The sequence below is a fragment of the Scyliorhinus torazame genome, chromosome 20 (assembly GCF_047496885.1).
Source record: "Scyliorhinus torazame isolate Kashiwa2021f chromosome 20, sScyTor2.1, whole genome shotgun sequence".
In the NCBI taxonomy this organism is placed as follows: domain Eukaryota; kingdom Metazoa; phylum Chordata; class Chondrichthyes; order Carcharhiniformes; family Scyliorhinidae; genus Scyliorhinus; species Scyliorhinus torazame.
The window spans coordinates 16146215-16163417 of NC_092726.1; the positions used below are offsets into that span (position 1 = coordinate 16146215).

Sequence of the window (17203 nt, forward strand, 5' to 3'; positions counted from 1 at the left end):
GTGAGACCCACGCAGACACTGGAAGAATGTGCAAATCACATGGACAGTGACCCGGGGCCGTGATCAAACCCGGGTCCTCGGCGCCGTGAGGGGTGTTGCATTTACATGGTTATAATCTTTTCAGCAATCATCAGTTGTTGAATATTTTAGCCACTAAATCAGAGCTGGTAATTTATGCTGCCCTCTCATGGTGCTTCCAGTCATTACAATAAGACAGCAACAAGCATGCATTTTTAAAAACATTTTGGTATAAATTTGAAGTTCCCAATTAAGGGGAAATTTAGTGTGGCCAATCCAATTGAAAACCAAATAGAGGAAAAAAGATCTAAATGATACCCAAAAAAAGGACCAGTCAGTCAGATGGTGAACTGTCATTGAACGTACTGATCATTGCGGGTGCAACAGTGACTGGGGCACTCCTTTACTGGATGGACAACCAGTGAAAATGGAGGTGGACACTGACGCAGCTGTTTCATTGGGACCAGAAACTTCACCAGGAGAAACGACAATGTATCAACTTCAAACCCTCAAAGATAATACTTGAAACGTTCTGTTGAGGGGTCATATCGATGTAAATGTGTAGCTCAAAAGACAGGCCGCAGACTTGTCCCTGTACATCATTAACGGCAACTGTCCATCCTTAATGGGAAGAAGCTAGCTGGGGAGAATCAAGCTAAACTGGGCTGAGGTGAATCTCATGTCGGAGTCCATAGCAGGTCTACTGAAGGTTTTAAAGGAACATTCCAGTCTTTAATGGAGAGATGAGAAGCATGAAAAGATCTAATTCAAGCTAATGATTAAGGACGAAAGCCAAGCAAGATGCTGAACAGCGAGGTTGAGGCAGAATGAGAGAGGCTGGTCAAGACAGGTGTCCTTGAAACCGTTAGTGTAAGTGATTGAGCCACACCCATAGTACCTGTGATGAAAGATGGTTCGGTACACATATGTGGTGATTTTAAAGTCACTATCAATCCAATACTGTGCAGAATGGTACACTCTACCTATAATTGATTATTTATTCAATGGGTTGGCTGAAGGCCAGCATCTCACTAAAGTTGACCTCAGTCAAGCTTATCTCCAGATAAATGTAGATCCAGATTCAGAACAATATTTGACAATTGTGACACACAAAGGGCTATTCAGATATAAAAGACTTACATTTGGAACCACATCCTCTCCTCTTTTTCCAACGTGCGATGTATCACATTCTAAGCAGACTAGGAGTCCAGTTCTACTTAGACAATATCTTAGTTACTAGAAATAATGAAGAAGAGATTCGCCATAGACTAGAAGATTGTGGACTATGATTGTGGAATGATAAATGTGACTTCTTCAAATCTTTTACTAAATAACTGGGACAGGTCACAGGTCCAAAGGGACTGCACAAATCTCCTTCAAAAGTAAAAGCCATAAGTGAGGCACCTGCACCTCAAAACTTAATCGCTTTTGGGCTTATTAAACAATTATGGAAAATTTCTCCCAAATGTAGCAACTATTGTCAGGCCTTTACTCAACCTGTGTCAAGGCCAGTAGCACGGGTTCAATTCCCGTACCCAGCTTACCCGAACAGGCGCCGGAATGTGGTGACCAGAGTCTATTCACAGTAACTTCATACGTGTGACAATAAAAGGTTATTATTAAACAGGAAATGGAGATTTCCAGTGACGGGATGTCTTGAGCGGACGCACAAAAGGTGCCTCTCCTCCTGGAAACTTGAATTTAGGCACTTTCAACCTAAAATAGCCACTAAATCCAGGAGGAAAAACCCCTCACCGTCAGATCATCGACCTCTGACAACGATACTGGGACCACACACCGGTAATCCGACTCTAGCAGAGATGGAGGGTGTAGAGATGGGCATTGCTATTGTCAGCACATACATACGCAATAAAATATTGTCAATCAAATCTTGATGGGAACACTGATGGGACTCTCTAGATTTACCTAGCGAGTTGTCAATGAATAGTTCAAGTGGCAATATTTTATATTTCAAATAAGTCGATAATCCTCCTATAACTGCAGGACAAGTCAACAAGTATGCCAGAAATAGTCCACTACTGGCACAAGTTGCAAACATGTTACTCTGTGGCAAGACCACAGGAGAAAACCGGGAAGTTGAAGCCATACGTTACCCAAAGACTCTAATTATCCACACAGGCCAGTTGTCTCCTCTGGGAAATGAGTGTGATCATTCCGCCATTGTTAAGGAAACGTGTCCGAAACTTCATGAAAGTCATTATGGATGAAGGGGATAGACAGAAGCCATTTTTGCTGGCCAGGACTCGATAGCAAAATCGAGAAGACTGTTGTTCAGCTTGTGAAAAGGTGTGAAACCTGCCACCACTAGCGCCATTACATCAGTGGGAATGGGCAGAAGGGTCGTGGCAAAAAAGTTCATCTTGATTATGCCGGGATCTTGAAAGAAATTCAAAATGGCCTGAAGTCGCCATTATGAAGGCAACATCCTCAGGGAGAACAACGGGAAGACTGGGTGAGATTTGTGCAAGATTTGGTTACCTGAACAACTCGTTAATGACAATGGACCACTCACCGTTCATTTTGCAAATGTTCACAAATGATCTAAATGAGAACAGAATCCAACACACACAATCCGCTCCTTATCACCCTGTCACGAATGTGCTGGTTGAAACGTTCAGATAATGGAGCATTCATTGAAGGTAACCCATGAGCAAAGATCATTGTCAAAATGACTAAGCCAATTCCTGATGACATAGAGGAATACAACACATTCGTCAACCCCAGGTTCTCCGGCATTACTCATGGTAAAACGTCAGTTCCGCACAGCATTTGATCTGCTGAAGCTGTCCAAGACAAGAAAAATTTTGAGAGGAAACAGCAAAGTCAGGTTTTCAATGTGAGAAGAGGGCTTACTGTTTTTCAGCAAGGTGAGGAAGCATTGGAGATGAGAGATGAACTATATCATGTCTGAGAAGTGGATACCTGCCATCATCTTAGCACAGACAGAACCGGTCTGCTGAACTGTTCTTAGACGGACAATGTAGAGTGGAGAAGAAACGCTGATCAACTTTTAGCAACTAGAACTAGTTTGCCAGAGGCAGAGTCAACCAAGTCCACAACAAACTGTGCCAAGTGAAGACCTAGATATTCCTGAGAACCTGACAATACCAGGAGCCACTGTGGAAGACAATACTCCAGTTGAGAACACTTCAAAACTGAGTCAACCGCCGAACACTGCATGGACTCCAGTCGAGACAACTACGGACAACGTCCAAATTACACCAAGAACATCAGAGGTTGCAGTCAACACGAAAAAGCAGATGCCTGGAGGTTCGCCAAAAATCACACAGAAATCAACGTCCTGCAAAATGTCTACCTTATTGACTGTTTTGTTTATTAATTGTTCATATTGTAAATTGATTGTTAACATTGTATTGTGCTTCATTGCAGGAAATGTAAAGGGGGAGTAAAGTGCGTTCCTAGTTGCAACAAGGTCATTTTAAGAGTCCAATCACCAAAAATATTGATGACATCATTGGTCAGTTGTGTGGGCAAATGGGAAATCTATCTTTAGCAGCCTGTTGAGTAAACACCTTTCCAGTAAAGCTCTTGTTTGTACCTTTGTGGTCTGCAAGTTTAAAAATACCACATTCAGCATCCTGTATTCAGTGCTCATGATGAGCTGGCCTATACCTGGAATGAGCAAAATTGAGTGATTGCACGAGAGTGGCCACCATGCCCTATTTTTAGGTGGGATTTTGCAAACTTGAGAATTCTCATCTCATCCAGGGGATCATATTGTACAAAAGTACAGTGAAATCTCTGCTCATGCACTCGTGATGAATTTCTTACGAAATGATCATCTGCATTTGATGAACCAGAAAGAGACCATTCAGCCCATCAGGTCTGCACCAACCCTCCGAAAGAGCACCCGACCTCGGCCCACTCCCCCGCCCTAACCCGTAACCCCTAAACTGCTCATCTTTGGACACGAAGAGGCACTTTAGCATGGGCAATCCACCTAACGTGTACATCTTTGGACCGTGGGAGGTAACTGGAGCATCCAGAAACACAGGGAGAAAGTGCAAACTCCACACAGACAGGCACCCCACCAGAATTGAAGCCAGGTCCCTTGCGCTGAGGTAGCAGTGCTAACCACTGTGCCGCCCAAAAGTACATAAATGCACTGTACAAAACACAAGTTCATATCGTGAAACATCCCAGGTGCATCATATAATAGGAGACAGTGGAGGTCAGTGTTAGAGATGCACAAAAGTTTAGGGATGAAATCCAGAGTTTAGGCCCTTGCAATGTCCAGCAATGGTTCAGCAATTTGATGGGAAAATGGGCTTGAAATTACTTTGGTTAGGTATCAAGTTTCAGGCAGAATGGTGGTGCACCAGTTAGCACTGCTGCCTCAAGGTACCAAGGATCCAGGTTCGATCCCGGCCCTGGGTCACTGTCCATGTGGAATTTGCACATTCTTCCCGTGTCTGCATGGCTCTCACCCCCACAACCCAAAGATGGGCAGGGGAGGTGGATTGGCCAGCTAAATTGCCCATTAATTGGAAAAAAAACTGGGTACTCTAAATTTAAAAATATATATTTTGGGGAAGAGTTTTCCTATTTATAATCGGCATTTAGTGAATGCAAATTAAATATTGCTATAAATATGTGATGGAGCTAATATCCACCCAAAATGTTATTCTATGTAACCACGCCTAAATTCTGTAAACATTTTTATTTTTAATGACTGGAGGTTGCAGGAATGATTTTGTTGCAGAGTTGGACAGGATCCATTGAACACAAAGTTGGTCTGATCATCACCTTGAGTGCAAGAGATTCAACCAACTTGCACCACTTGACACTTCTACATTAAACTGCATCTATCATGTGTCCACCCATGGTTTTTATACCCGTCTCAGGTGAGAAGGGATCGCACTAGCTGCTCACAGTAACATTGCCACACCCTTTTATATCCCTGAAATTAGGCATGGTGAGACAAGTCCATGTGGTTATGAACCCAATCCAAACACTGATTTTTAATGCTTTTGGCCAAACTGAATCACATCCACAGCCTTTCCGTTCCCCACATTATACTTCCTCACACCATGCGGTCCAACCCCTTGACTGCCTTTATATCTTCTCAGCCTCTTAGTTTGGAAGTTGAGCTTGTTGATCATGAATCTCACAACCTCCTCAATTCATGCCCCCTCAGGGTTCTCATTTTATATATCTCCTTTCCATCTGTGTTAAATGGTGGACTCTGCTTTCCTATTCTGGTTATCTGGTACAGCAGGCAGCTCCAGAATTAGTCACCCTATATTTCTGGCCTTTTGAATACGTTCTCAGTTTTAAAATCCACATTTGATTTTACCAATGTGCCAAGATACCAAAATGTATTTTTCATTCCTCTCAAGTGGCTTTAAGCCCGTTATTAGTACAGCAGAAAAAATATTTGGAGTACTTACATTAGTGTAAGAGGGGGAAAAAAGGCCAGCTGACCAACAAAAGCCTCCTTCCTCCCTCATTCAATTAACCATACCAACTTCATCTTCAATGCGACTGCTTCCTGGGTCTGTTAGGTTGATGCAACAACTTGTAGTTATCGAGAGCCTTTAATGGAACCAAACAAAGCAAAAGAACTTGCAAATACTTACTATGTCCACACACTCTGATGTTCTTCATTAAAAATGATCCATTTGCTCGGGCTTGGAAAATTCAGCCAGTCCTATTTTGCACATCACGTAATTCAGATTGCCCTGAGGGTTCAAAACAGAAGGTAAACCTGGCAGTTCTTCTATACACTCGCACATTTGCCCCATAACAAGGCTGGATGGGAAACAATTGAAAATCAGGGGAAAACGCAACTTCATGGTTGGTATGGTGCTCTCAGACTGTAGTCGGGCGTTTGTGTGCTAGTGTTAATTTTATCAACAATACTCGCAACCAGGATGTGACCTGAGATGATGATGGTGGACCCTCTCCTTCAACATCTGGATTGGTTGATATTTTGAACAGTTAGCTGGTTGGAGAAAGTGATCAATCAGGTTACATTGTCTAGTAGATGAGCCGATTATTGATCAGCTGGGCATTCTTGGATTCTATGGTCATTCTTTGCCTACCTTTGTGTCTTAACATCACTCAAGAGAGACAAAGCACCTCAATTTCCTGCAATAGTTAGTGTGAAGACAATTCTTTGACATCGAGGGGGAAAAGCAACATTTTTGGATGCCCCACATCTGACATGTCAAATGACACAGGGAAAATCCATTCCCTTGCTGGCCTCCCTATGATTGCTGCTCATAACTCCGCAGTGAACTAAACTCAGCTGATCACAACCTGCCCAACAAAAGATCCATTTGCCCATCACCATGTCTGCACTTACCTGCATTGTCTCCCAGCGCTTTCAATTCTAAATCCTTGTCTGGAATTTATCCAGACTCCCCCCTCCAGCCCACAGTTCTGTGCTGAATGCTCCTATCCTCCTGGACTTCATCATGCTGCTCTTCCCTTTCTTGCTCTCCTGCCACCTCAGTCCAATATTTTGGAGCTCACTCCTGAGCTTCCTCAAACTGTTTGATCTGGCTTTCAGTCATCCCTCTTAATCTGCTAGGTTCTTTACTCAGAGAGTAGTAAGGGCGTGGAATGCCCTGCCTGCAACAGTAGTGGACTTGCCAACACTAAGGGCATTCAAATGGTCATTGGATCGACATATGGACGATAAGGGAATAGTGTAGATGGGCTTTAGAGTGGTTTCACAGGTCGGCGCAACATCGAGGGCCGAAGGGCCTGTACTGCGCTGTTATGTTCTATGCTATCTGGCTCAACCTCAGTCTTATTTGGAATCCAATGGGATTTTGTTAATTTTTTAAAAATTAAATTTAAAGTACCCAATTCATTTTTTTCCAATTAAGGGTCAATTTAGAGTGGCCAATCCACCTCCCCTGCACATCTTTGGGTTGTGGGGGTGAGACCACGCAAACACGGGGCGAATGTGCAAACTCCACACGGACAGTGACCCAGAACCGGGGTCGAATCCGAGACCTCGGCGCCGTGAGGCAGCAATGCTAACCAATGGATTTTGTTAAAATATAGTGACATTGAAAGCGGTTGGTTGTGTTGGATGTTGGCCCGAATCCTATTGACTGTGGACAATTGGTTATCCCGTGACTCTTGCGATAGTATGAGCTCCTCTCAGTGAGGAGGGGCGGGGCAAACAAGTATTTGCAGATGTATAAATAGAGCTGGCCAGCGTTGTACGGGCAGTTGTGTTCATATTGTTGTAAATAAAATTACTTTGTTTGACTCCACAAACTCGTGCTGGATTCCTCGTGGCCCTCAGAAAAGGTTGCCTGCAAATTGTACCCCTGTTAAAGAAGCTTAGAAAGCAGACCCTGCATTTGAACACAGAACCGTTTATTGAAATTAATATCAAGCAAGTCTGTATTATTTTCCCTTTAGGTTGATGGAATGTCATTACAAAACTTCAAAATGAACCTTTTATGAAAGCAAACCATGGCAAAGTTCCAACTTTAATCTGAAATAAAATTTTCTTTAAGAAAAAGAGCCATCTCAGTGACTAATCATATACAAAAAGAATTTAAACAATCCTACATTCAAACACATAGAATACAGTCACAGGCTAGATTACAAGCAGTCCAATTAGTGAGGAGTGGGGGCGATGTCCATGTACATTCAGTAAAGCTGCAAGTTTTCACACTCTGTGTAATTACATGTGGAAATGACAAGGTTGAAGAGCAGCATTCCGCAAACTCTGAACAGCAACAGGTCATCTTTGCAACAATACACCCCAAGTGATTTGAGAAGGGAAGTTAGTGTTTGTGTGTTGTCAGCATTCTGAATCCCCAAATCCTGTCTTTGCAAAGCAGTTCGATTTTCTCCAAAAGAAACATGCTCAGCTACAGCAAGCTGTACAAATGTCAGATTTTAAATAAACGAGAGGTATGAAATAATGTGTTTTTGATTGCTGTGCAACTTTATCCTGTAGTACACAGTATTTGCAAGAAACATTTCATTATCTGATAATGAGCTATATTGAATTGCAATTAGTCAACATTTCATGGCGTTACAAAAATATACTACAGCACTGTCTACCTATAAATAAAATTACAAAAACAAATATAACTGTGAAATGATACAGAACTTTCAAGTAATAAAAAATATCTTAGACACTTTGTGTGAAGCCAGGTAAAAGAGGAGCGACTGTTTAGTACCAGTGATGATTCTTATGAATCAACACCCTTTGAGTTGGATTTTAATGCGTTTTCTCTCGCAAGGACAACTCGACAGCATCCAAAAGAAGGAAGCTTTAAGTGCAATACTTTTTCCAAACTTGTTAGCTGATGGTGTATTAATAAAGAAAAGACACAACCCCACTCGCTATGATGGGACTAATCCAAATGTATAAAACAGATAAAAGAATAAAATACTGGATAAACTCAGCAGGTCTCAATGTCTCTTGCATCTAAATGGTCTAAGAAAGATCATTTAGATACAAAACATCAACTCTGTTTCTTACACATGCTGCCTGACCTAATATGAGTTTACCCAGCATTTCCAGTTTTTAAATTTCAGATTTCCAGCATCCGCGGTATTTTGCTTTTATTTGAGTGCATAAAACTGAGTGTCTATTTGTACCACAACGTCAGCATCATTCAACAGCAACATCGGAGTTGCTACCTGATCACAGACTCAGACTGTGACGCTGGAGGGCTAACAGCTGGAGGGCTGTGGCAAATAGGATTCTGGCAAGAATTGAATTGGCCCTCCCGTCCCATGTGGACTTCCCTCAAGACACTCGCTGAAGATGCCCAGAGCTGGCCTCTATCCAGAAATTTGAAGAGCTAGTGGAGGGCCCTCACATATAGATACAATGGTGAACAAGCCAGCTAAAAATGGACACTGAAGCTGGCAATCCCAAGTGACACACCAACTACAACCTGCACGTGTCCTCTGAGTTTTGTACCCAAGGCCTCTACCTCTACAGTATGCCCAGCCTGCCTGACCAGAGAAACTTCCCATCAAAACAACTCCACTCAGATGATGTCCTAATTTAGTTTTGTAAATGTGAACTGTTATTCAAAATATGTCAATACTGATTGAAAAGTGCTTTATTTCAGGGTGTTTTGTTCATTTCCCACCCCCCCGCCCCTCTCCCCTCAGCTTCTAATGTTCAGCTAGAGTTCTAAAAGCTGGCATTTGAGAATTACATTCCCCACAAACAACATTCACCTGTACTTTCTCGCTGGCTCTTAATGCTTAGATCATGCCTGGAAAACGTGACAATTGACTTAAGCATCCTCCACCATGCAGTCAACATTCTCATTGCCTCCGCCAAAAGAATTCAGAGATCCACTGCAGAGCCTGTCTTCTGCACTGACTTCTTACCCAAGGAACAAGCCAAACCTGGGTTCTGCCGTGTGGATGCCCCATGCACCCAATATCAATCTGTCCTTCCCCTAGTCATAACTCTCTTCTCTCGTAAACGTCATAAATGCCATGCTTTTCCAGAACAGCATCCAGCTAAAAGCAAGGCGGGACCAGACAGGTTCACCACTAATTGCTTCTGAAGTAGTTATCGTTCTTGCTTGGTCAAACCTGAAAACCCCAATCCTGTTGTAGCTCCTTAACCAATGTGCAATTCCTTGCAGAAATATACTAGTTGTCAGAGTTGACCATTTTGTTTTCCACAAATCTTTCTCTTCCACCCCAATATGACCAGAATCCTTTCACACAGTGTCACACAGCCTCATGGTTGAAAAAGACCCACTTGTGCTTGAAGAAAATCTCAAAATAACAATAAATTAAAGCAATGCTGTACATGTATAGCTGTTCCCATATCTAACAAAGGCTGGTTGATAAAAAGCCCAAGTTTCTGCCTTTCCCTTTGTAGTTCTCATGATAAATGGTTTCAACTGTTTTACCTGAATCCAAGGCTTTCAAAACTCTGTACATTTATGTTCAGTTATTGTGGTCAAAAACTGCCGATAACTAAATTCTATCTGTATATAAAAATCTCAAGGCCAATCACACATTCTTAATTCGAGCGACTATGCAGAGCCAACCAAAGAATGTTGTGGGATAAGGGATAACAGGTCGGGGCCCAGCAAGGATAAACATACTTCTGGACATCCACCTTTCTGTACAGACTAGAACGTTTTGTAGGTTGAAACCCTATTCATATGTTTCACATATTTACATGATTATTATACAGTAAAAGAGTAACTTTTAATGAATAAACCGATGAACTGGTATGCAGCATTACAATCTTGATCAATGACAAGACACCCTTTTCATCAGATGACACAAAGAAACTGAAGTAAAACTAGCAGAATGTGGAGAGATACAGGTAATGTCCAAATAATTAAATCCATACTCTTTAATAAAATATGGCCTAGAATATCCTTTCTTGGGTGTAATTAAGGTTGAAATTTTCGTACTTGACCGTTCCATTGGATTCACAATCGTCCCTTAGTATTTTATAATGTTCAGTGAGCAATAAGCATTCAGCAATGGTGGTCAGAGCATGGTCTTCCAACCAAAAAGAATTTTTGTTTTCAACTAGCATGTGAAGCACACGGTGTAGTCAGATTTTCTGCCCACTCGTGGGAGACTCCTTTTTGGGCTTCTTGTTTTCAAAAACTATTTTCATTCAGAAAATATTCAGCAGTGTCAAGCGAGTGCATGCAAGAATCAATGCAGGCAATCTCACAGAAATGAGGGAGAGTTGGGAAGTTTAAGAGCCTGCTATCCTGAGAACAATTAGCCTGGGACTTATTTGCATGCTTTGCTTTTTCCTATCATCTGATGACGCTTACACATAGCCCCCTTGGATTTAGCACCACAAGAAACAATGCAACTTTCTATCCCATTCAAACAGATGAATCTTCAGAAGTCTTTTTTTCCCCCCAAATCATAAACTTCCTATCTGGCACATTCCCAGACTCATCGCGTTTCTTACTGTGTTCAAAGTTTCCCAATCTTTTGACTGCCACATGCAATCTTTTGCTGGACCTTTTCAATGTATTTTCACTCATTATGGAGAAAATGTTCAAAAACTATTCGAGTTTGGCAGCACATCCAATGATACTAGATACTAACTTTAAGAGTAAGCTTCAACATTCTTGGAAATATCCCTCTCTCTTCTCCCCTCCTCCCCTTCCCTGTGCTGCATTACAAGTTGCTCGTTTACAAAGTAGGACACAGAGGAATCACAAAGCGACATTTGAGTTTCTATATTGAATTATGTTTTACATCCTACTGACATAAACCTAGACCAGTCAACAACAGTCAAAAGATAGCAAAAAAAGAGAAAGTTAGTTGCACATGACATACAAACCATTAAGTTACAGATGACAGCACACTTTCAAACTATCGCACTGAGTTTTAAGTGAAAGGCGAGGGATGGGTCGATGGGGAAAAAAGAATCAGCTTTACTTGCCTACCACCAACTCACTAACGTGTTGAAGCTCCGTTTTCAGATGATTATTTGTGGATATCAAGGAACCATCAACAGATCCTTCTGTTATCTCCAAACATACTTCATCTTCACACTTCTGGTTGAACAGACTGCTGAGCAAAGCAGGGATGGGGTGGGTGGTGGACAGGAAGATGCATTTTCCCCACTCAATTTTCCCCACTCAATTTTGTGGCTTAGTTCTGGCCACCAGCTAAGTTTTAAAACTGCTGCTCAGACAGGCATGCACAATTGCTTGAAGACACTTTTTGTTTTATAAAAAAAAGGCAGAGTGCACATGGGCTTTAGCCAATTTATGGAACGATTTTTAAAATGCTAGCTCTAACTGCAGCAGGGAAAATGATCACCATGTCGGTGGTCAAAGTTGGCTTGCTGGAATGATGGCACATTGCACAGTAACAATGTAGTGTATGTAATGCCACAATGACGCGACAAGATGAAAAATCTGAACAGAGATCCACATACGGTATTCCAGCTATTTTATGATGGGTCAAGTCGCCCAATTATGAAAGAAAAACCTAAAAGGACATACTCAACAGGTTTTGGTGCATTTTTGGAACAATACGGGGTGTCAGTCAGGCCAACAGCCATTACTTGGGGCTGCTGAGCAGTAGATACTGGAGCTATTGTGACACAAAGATGAATTTTTACACATCTAAAGACATCTATTCATACTTATTGTCATCTGCCTATGAGGTCACCATACGTGAAAAGTAGCTGTGTTTTCTTCCGTTTTCCCATAGATTTGGCAGGGTGACGGATTACTCAAGACTAGTCTGTAATGCCTAGTATAGGCATGGGTGGTGGGTGATTTATCAAACATGGAAAAGTGGGAGCAAGGGACACATAGTACCCATCTCTACTCCCAAAACAACTTAGTGCAACCACCCAATGAGGACAAGACATTTTCACATGTTCCTTCCATGTGCTTGATTTATAAAGAAACTTCTGCGAGGCCCCAGCTTTTCCTTCCACCTGAGTACAACCGCAGACTCAGTGGAAGAGACAGGGAGAGGGAAAGATAAAGTGCAGCCATTTAAGACTAAATTTAAAAATGTCATTCAAAATGAAGATAGTTTCACAAAAGAATCCTTGTTGGCAAGCACAAACAGATAATGGAAGTAGAAATGCAAAACTGGGAGAGTCTAAAGTAGCCCAGCAGACAGAATGCAGCAAAAGAAACCCCCAAAAAATAGGTCTGGACAAAAGCCAGGTGGTGAGGGAGGAGAGAATGCCAACTAAATAACCTTCTTCAATAACATTCCCTTCCAGCATAGTTTGTGTATTGATTATATAGAGTTGAAATCTCATTGTTCGTACTGAAAACCCTACAAAAGCCGAGAGGGAGAGGCAATCCCATCCAATGGAGCAGACCGGATACTCATTTCACTTATTTGTCAATCCCACTTGGAACTGCAGACAGCAACGTACTTCAATTGGAGGTTAATTGCAAATGAAATGGAAGCGACAGATGTACAGTTCCAGACATTTGGGAACATGGAGACCTGCAAATGCAAACATGCAATTTGGAACCAGAGGAAGATTTTCTACCCCCTTCCTTATCTGTCTCCCATCAGCTGCCATTTTATCTAATATCTACATACGTTGGTGCACAACGGCCAACTAAACAAGATGACAGATGGAAATCCAATGTTCTCGACCAAAAGATGCCTTGGTAAAATCAGCCAATTTTAGGTTCGCTATCCTGTACACGTGCTCATGGACAGTTTTGCTGTTGCTGCATTTAGAAGGGACTGATGCAGCTAAAATTGGGATGGAGTTTTCTACATTCAGCAGCATCCAATAGTCACAGCTCAGCGTTGAGTCATGAGCCGATGGAAGAAAATTCAAAGCGGGAAAGCAAATGAATGAAAATTCAGTCTGAGCAACTGAAGAAACTTGGCAGTTTTACAGATACATTTTCAACAGGTACCCTGAATTTGCAACATGTGGACATGTGATGGATGAGGAGGGTTTTTTTTTGCCATTAAATACAATGCGTGAATAACACTGAAAAACAAATATCACAAGTTTATTCTACCGAAGTCCTAGTTTCAGAACGTGATAGGTATACGGTTATTTTAAATATACAGACATATTTAAATGTTTATTATATACAGGAGTACTTTAGCAAAGAATCATAGATTCACCGAGAAGGCCAAGGGGAGGTTCAATGGAGGTGTTCAAAACGATGAGGAGTTTCAATAAAGTAAATAGTGACCAACTGTTTGCAATGGCTGGGGTTTGGGGGGGGGGCGCAATAACTACAGGACACAGATTTCCTACACTGGCAGAAGGAAGGGAAAAATTGAGGCTAATTTATTCTGCACAGCAAGCTATGATGGTCAGGAATGTACTGACCAACGGGCTGGTGAAAGCAGATTCACAAGTGACGAAAGGGAAAGGTAACTTTGTTGGCTCTTTCAGAACCAACACAGCTGTGATGGGCCAAATGGCCTCCTTCTGTGCTATTTATGATGCTATGATTCCAAGAGTACTTTCACTCAGAAAGAGCATTTTAGTTGCCCATAAAACACTCGAGTAAAGATGACACTTCAGTTTTTTTTTAAAAATCATGATTACTTTCAATCATAATTTTGCTTTTTACATATAAACGTATAAAAATAATAAAATCACATCAACACAGCCATAATGGTAGTGATGATAACAAAAAATATGAACTCCAAAAAGGCAGAACTCAAGTCAGAATGCTCACTTACAGCTGGAGAAAATACGATTGTAAATATCAATAAAAATTACAAGTAAAATGTGGGAAGGCTGTTCCACACTTGAATATCAGATGACATCTGAAGCCACAAAGGACAAAAGCTGAGGCTATTTGCATTTTCTGAACCTCAAGTATAATATGACACTGTATTCCACTGTCCACCGTTAGGCTTCATACCTTCATACCGTGCTGGAAATTAACCCCTTCATATTCTCTTCCTTGCCCTGTCGAATGTTGAGGCTCAAACAACAGTTGATCTGGCATTTACGATTGCTTCTAATGTGGGTTTTACTTTCCCACTTCTGGGATAAGCAGATCGTGGTGGTCCACTGAAAGATTCTTCAAGATTAACAAAGTGCTGCATATAATCCACTTTTCTTGTCAGACTGGGACAGGTGGAGTGGGGGCGATGGGGGTCAGATTTCCTATTTTGACCGTTCCGTGGAATTTTGACATGGTCCATTCTTTTTTTTTTTCACACACCCCCCCCCCCACCCTCTCCCTGCTCCCAACATCCTCCCCTGCCCATTGCTATTAATTTTAATTGAAACATAAATCAAATAGCTAAATAGCATTATCCTTAGATTTTTTAGTGGACAAGGGCAAGTTTTTCTTCCGACATCAATAATCGGACACAAATACCACTAAAAACACTAACAATTTAGAGAAAGACAAAAAATGAGCACTGTTTCCTGTCATCACGATAATTCTTAAAAGACAGTTGTCACTTTGAGGTGTTCAAAACAAAAACAAAAAAAAAAAAATCGAAACAATCTTTTGGTCATCTTTACTTACTACCTCAGAATCTGGGTTTTCCACTCTGCATGATTTACAATCCCCAGAGCCCTTAATAGCAGAACACTAAAGGTTGCCCTGATAAGTACTGCAAGTCCATGACATCTCCATTTGGAAATATTCACTCAGTAGTTTCTTCACCGGTGTCCTCAGCCGCCGAGTTGTTCTGAAGACTGACAGAGGAGGAAGAGTCGAATTCTGTCGGGCAGTTCGGGTCGTGCTCAGAGCAGCAGAGACGGCCGTCCAGCGTGGAGGCAGTCAAGGCTCCCTTCTGGTGCTCCTTGCAGTAGGAGTTAGGGCAGAAGTCACAGAAGGAGGTGGAGGACTTCCCACACTCATCGCAGTGGTGCCATGGACATTCCCATTTCCCTAGGGATTGGAGGAAAAATATTAATGGGGATTGAAAGAATTAAAATGACTTAGCCCTCTACGTGCTTCCAACAAATGGTTCATCCAGTGAGCCTCCACACATGTTGCAGGTAAGAGCTATGCCCACTGCCTTCACAACTGAAGTGAAAAAAGCAGGAAATTGGACACAATACCTTTATCAAAGTTAATGCACCTAACACTACAGTTGAGGTGTCTTACCCCTTCCAGCCTGACTCCTGTATCGCAGTGAAGCTGTTCAGTGTTATGCCATTAGCCCGAGTGATTACATGATTATCACTTGCATTGAAAGATCATTTTGAATTAAACTTACAGGTACCATATTGAAGAGCGATATTTTTTTAATACACTATATAAAAGCAGCAGAAACTTAAAACCATTAGTGTTTTCAATGTTGTGTATCGGTCTTCTTTTGTGTTCATGCAGCACACAACTTCTTCAAGCAGATTCATAATCGTATAGTTTCCTCTCGATTAATACCCAGCTAATCTACGAAAGAGATAACCAGTCTGTGCTTTTTGCTTTGCTGTGGCCACCATGAGATGTATAAAGCAGTCTGCATTCTCTCCCAAGACAAAAGCTTTGGGTCTCCTCCTGTTTTACCCCCCAGTTCACCACACCAACTCCCCTCAAATTGCCCTACTAATATTGAGACATTTTCGTAAACTGCACACATTACAACAGCAACAAAGCCGTGAAGAGAGACTGAGAGTACTGTAACTCCAGATTAAAGTGCAATTGACAAACCCAGTCTCGATTCAAGTTCCCCTTACTAATCACACCCAAAACAGTCTCTGAAGCTATAGAAAATGATCAATTTATATTATGAGAGTGCATTTTAGGTTGGTTTTCAGGATTATCGAGTGAATAAATAATTCTCACATAAGTTAAGTTTACAACAGCACCATTATGGCAACCAGTAAAACGTCTATGAAAGGATGGAACATTTTTAGTCAGCTGTCTTTTCTTCAAACCACACCATTAATAGAAATGTGACCTCAGAAGAGTGAATTTGCAACAGATGGAGGTTGAAAACTCCTCAAAGGGTGATGAATGCCCAGAATTGGATTGTTGAGCTGCAGACCTAAGGGGCACACATTTGCATGTCAAGGACACAACAATTGTTGCCAATCACAGCAATGTGCCGTTATCTAGTGCCATTAAACTATGTAACATTTCAACATGCACTGACCGCCTAAATGTTCTGTGGCTAAAACAATATTAAGAGTGCCTCAGAGCATTTCCATCATCTGTTTCTAAAACATTACAATGAAACATGGATATGGAATCGGTTTTAAGATCCATGCAGTCCATCTATAACCGGGAGATTATTGGTGCTTACCAAATGGTGGTTTGGTCAAGTTTAGGCATGAGAGGTGATATGCTTTGGGACAATCCTTCTTATCACACATCACCAACTCGCCCCCATCACAGCAGCGGTAACAATAGTCCTCATGCATTTTCCTGACATCTATCTTGGTTTTACGTTTCTTCATTTTCTTCTTCGCATTTTTTGCCTTTTCTTCATTTGCTGTTGCAGCAGCAGTCTAGTAAATCCAGGATGCAAAAAGCAGCATTTCAGTTTCATAAAACCGCTTCAGCAAATGACTAACCGGAAAAACTGGAAGAAAGCAATGGGTTATCTTCAGAGGTGATAGTTCAGGCTACATTTATCCCAACGAAGGTGGATAGGTAAAGGAACCAAAGCCCAAGTTCTTTAGATGACAATGGAGATACAGGATATTCCGACACAAAAAGGTTGCATTTCAGGTGAATTCTTTTTTTTTTTTTAAAAAACAAAGTTGCGAGGAGAG

At 41.6% G+C, this 17203-nt stretch overlaps 1 protein-coding gene across 1 annotated transcript in view; it reads right to left on the reverse strand.

The window, feature by feature from the left end:
• Positions 1-13490: 13490 nt before the first annotated feature.
• The window catches only part of LOC140396913 (histone-lysine N-methyltransferase NSD3-like), a 579137-nt gene continuing 575424 nt past the window's right edge, over positions 13491-17203 (reverse strand). Inside the window, 2 exon segments of the mRNA XM_072485822.1 lie at positions 13491-15371; positions 16732-16936. Of these exon segments, the coding sequence (XP_072341923.1) occupies positions 15124-15371; positions 16732-16936 (453 nt within the window). The 3' untranslated portion in view covers positions 13491-15123.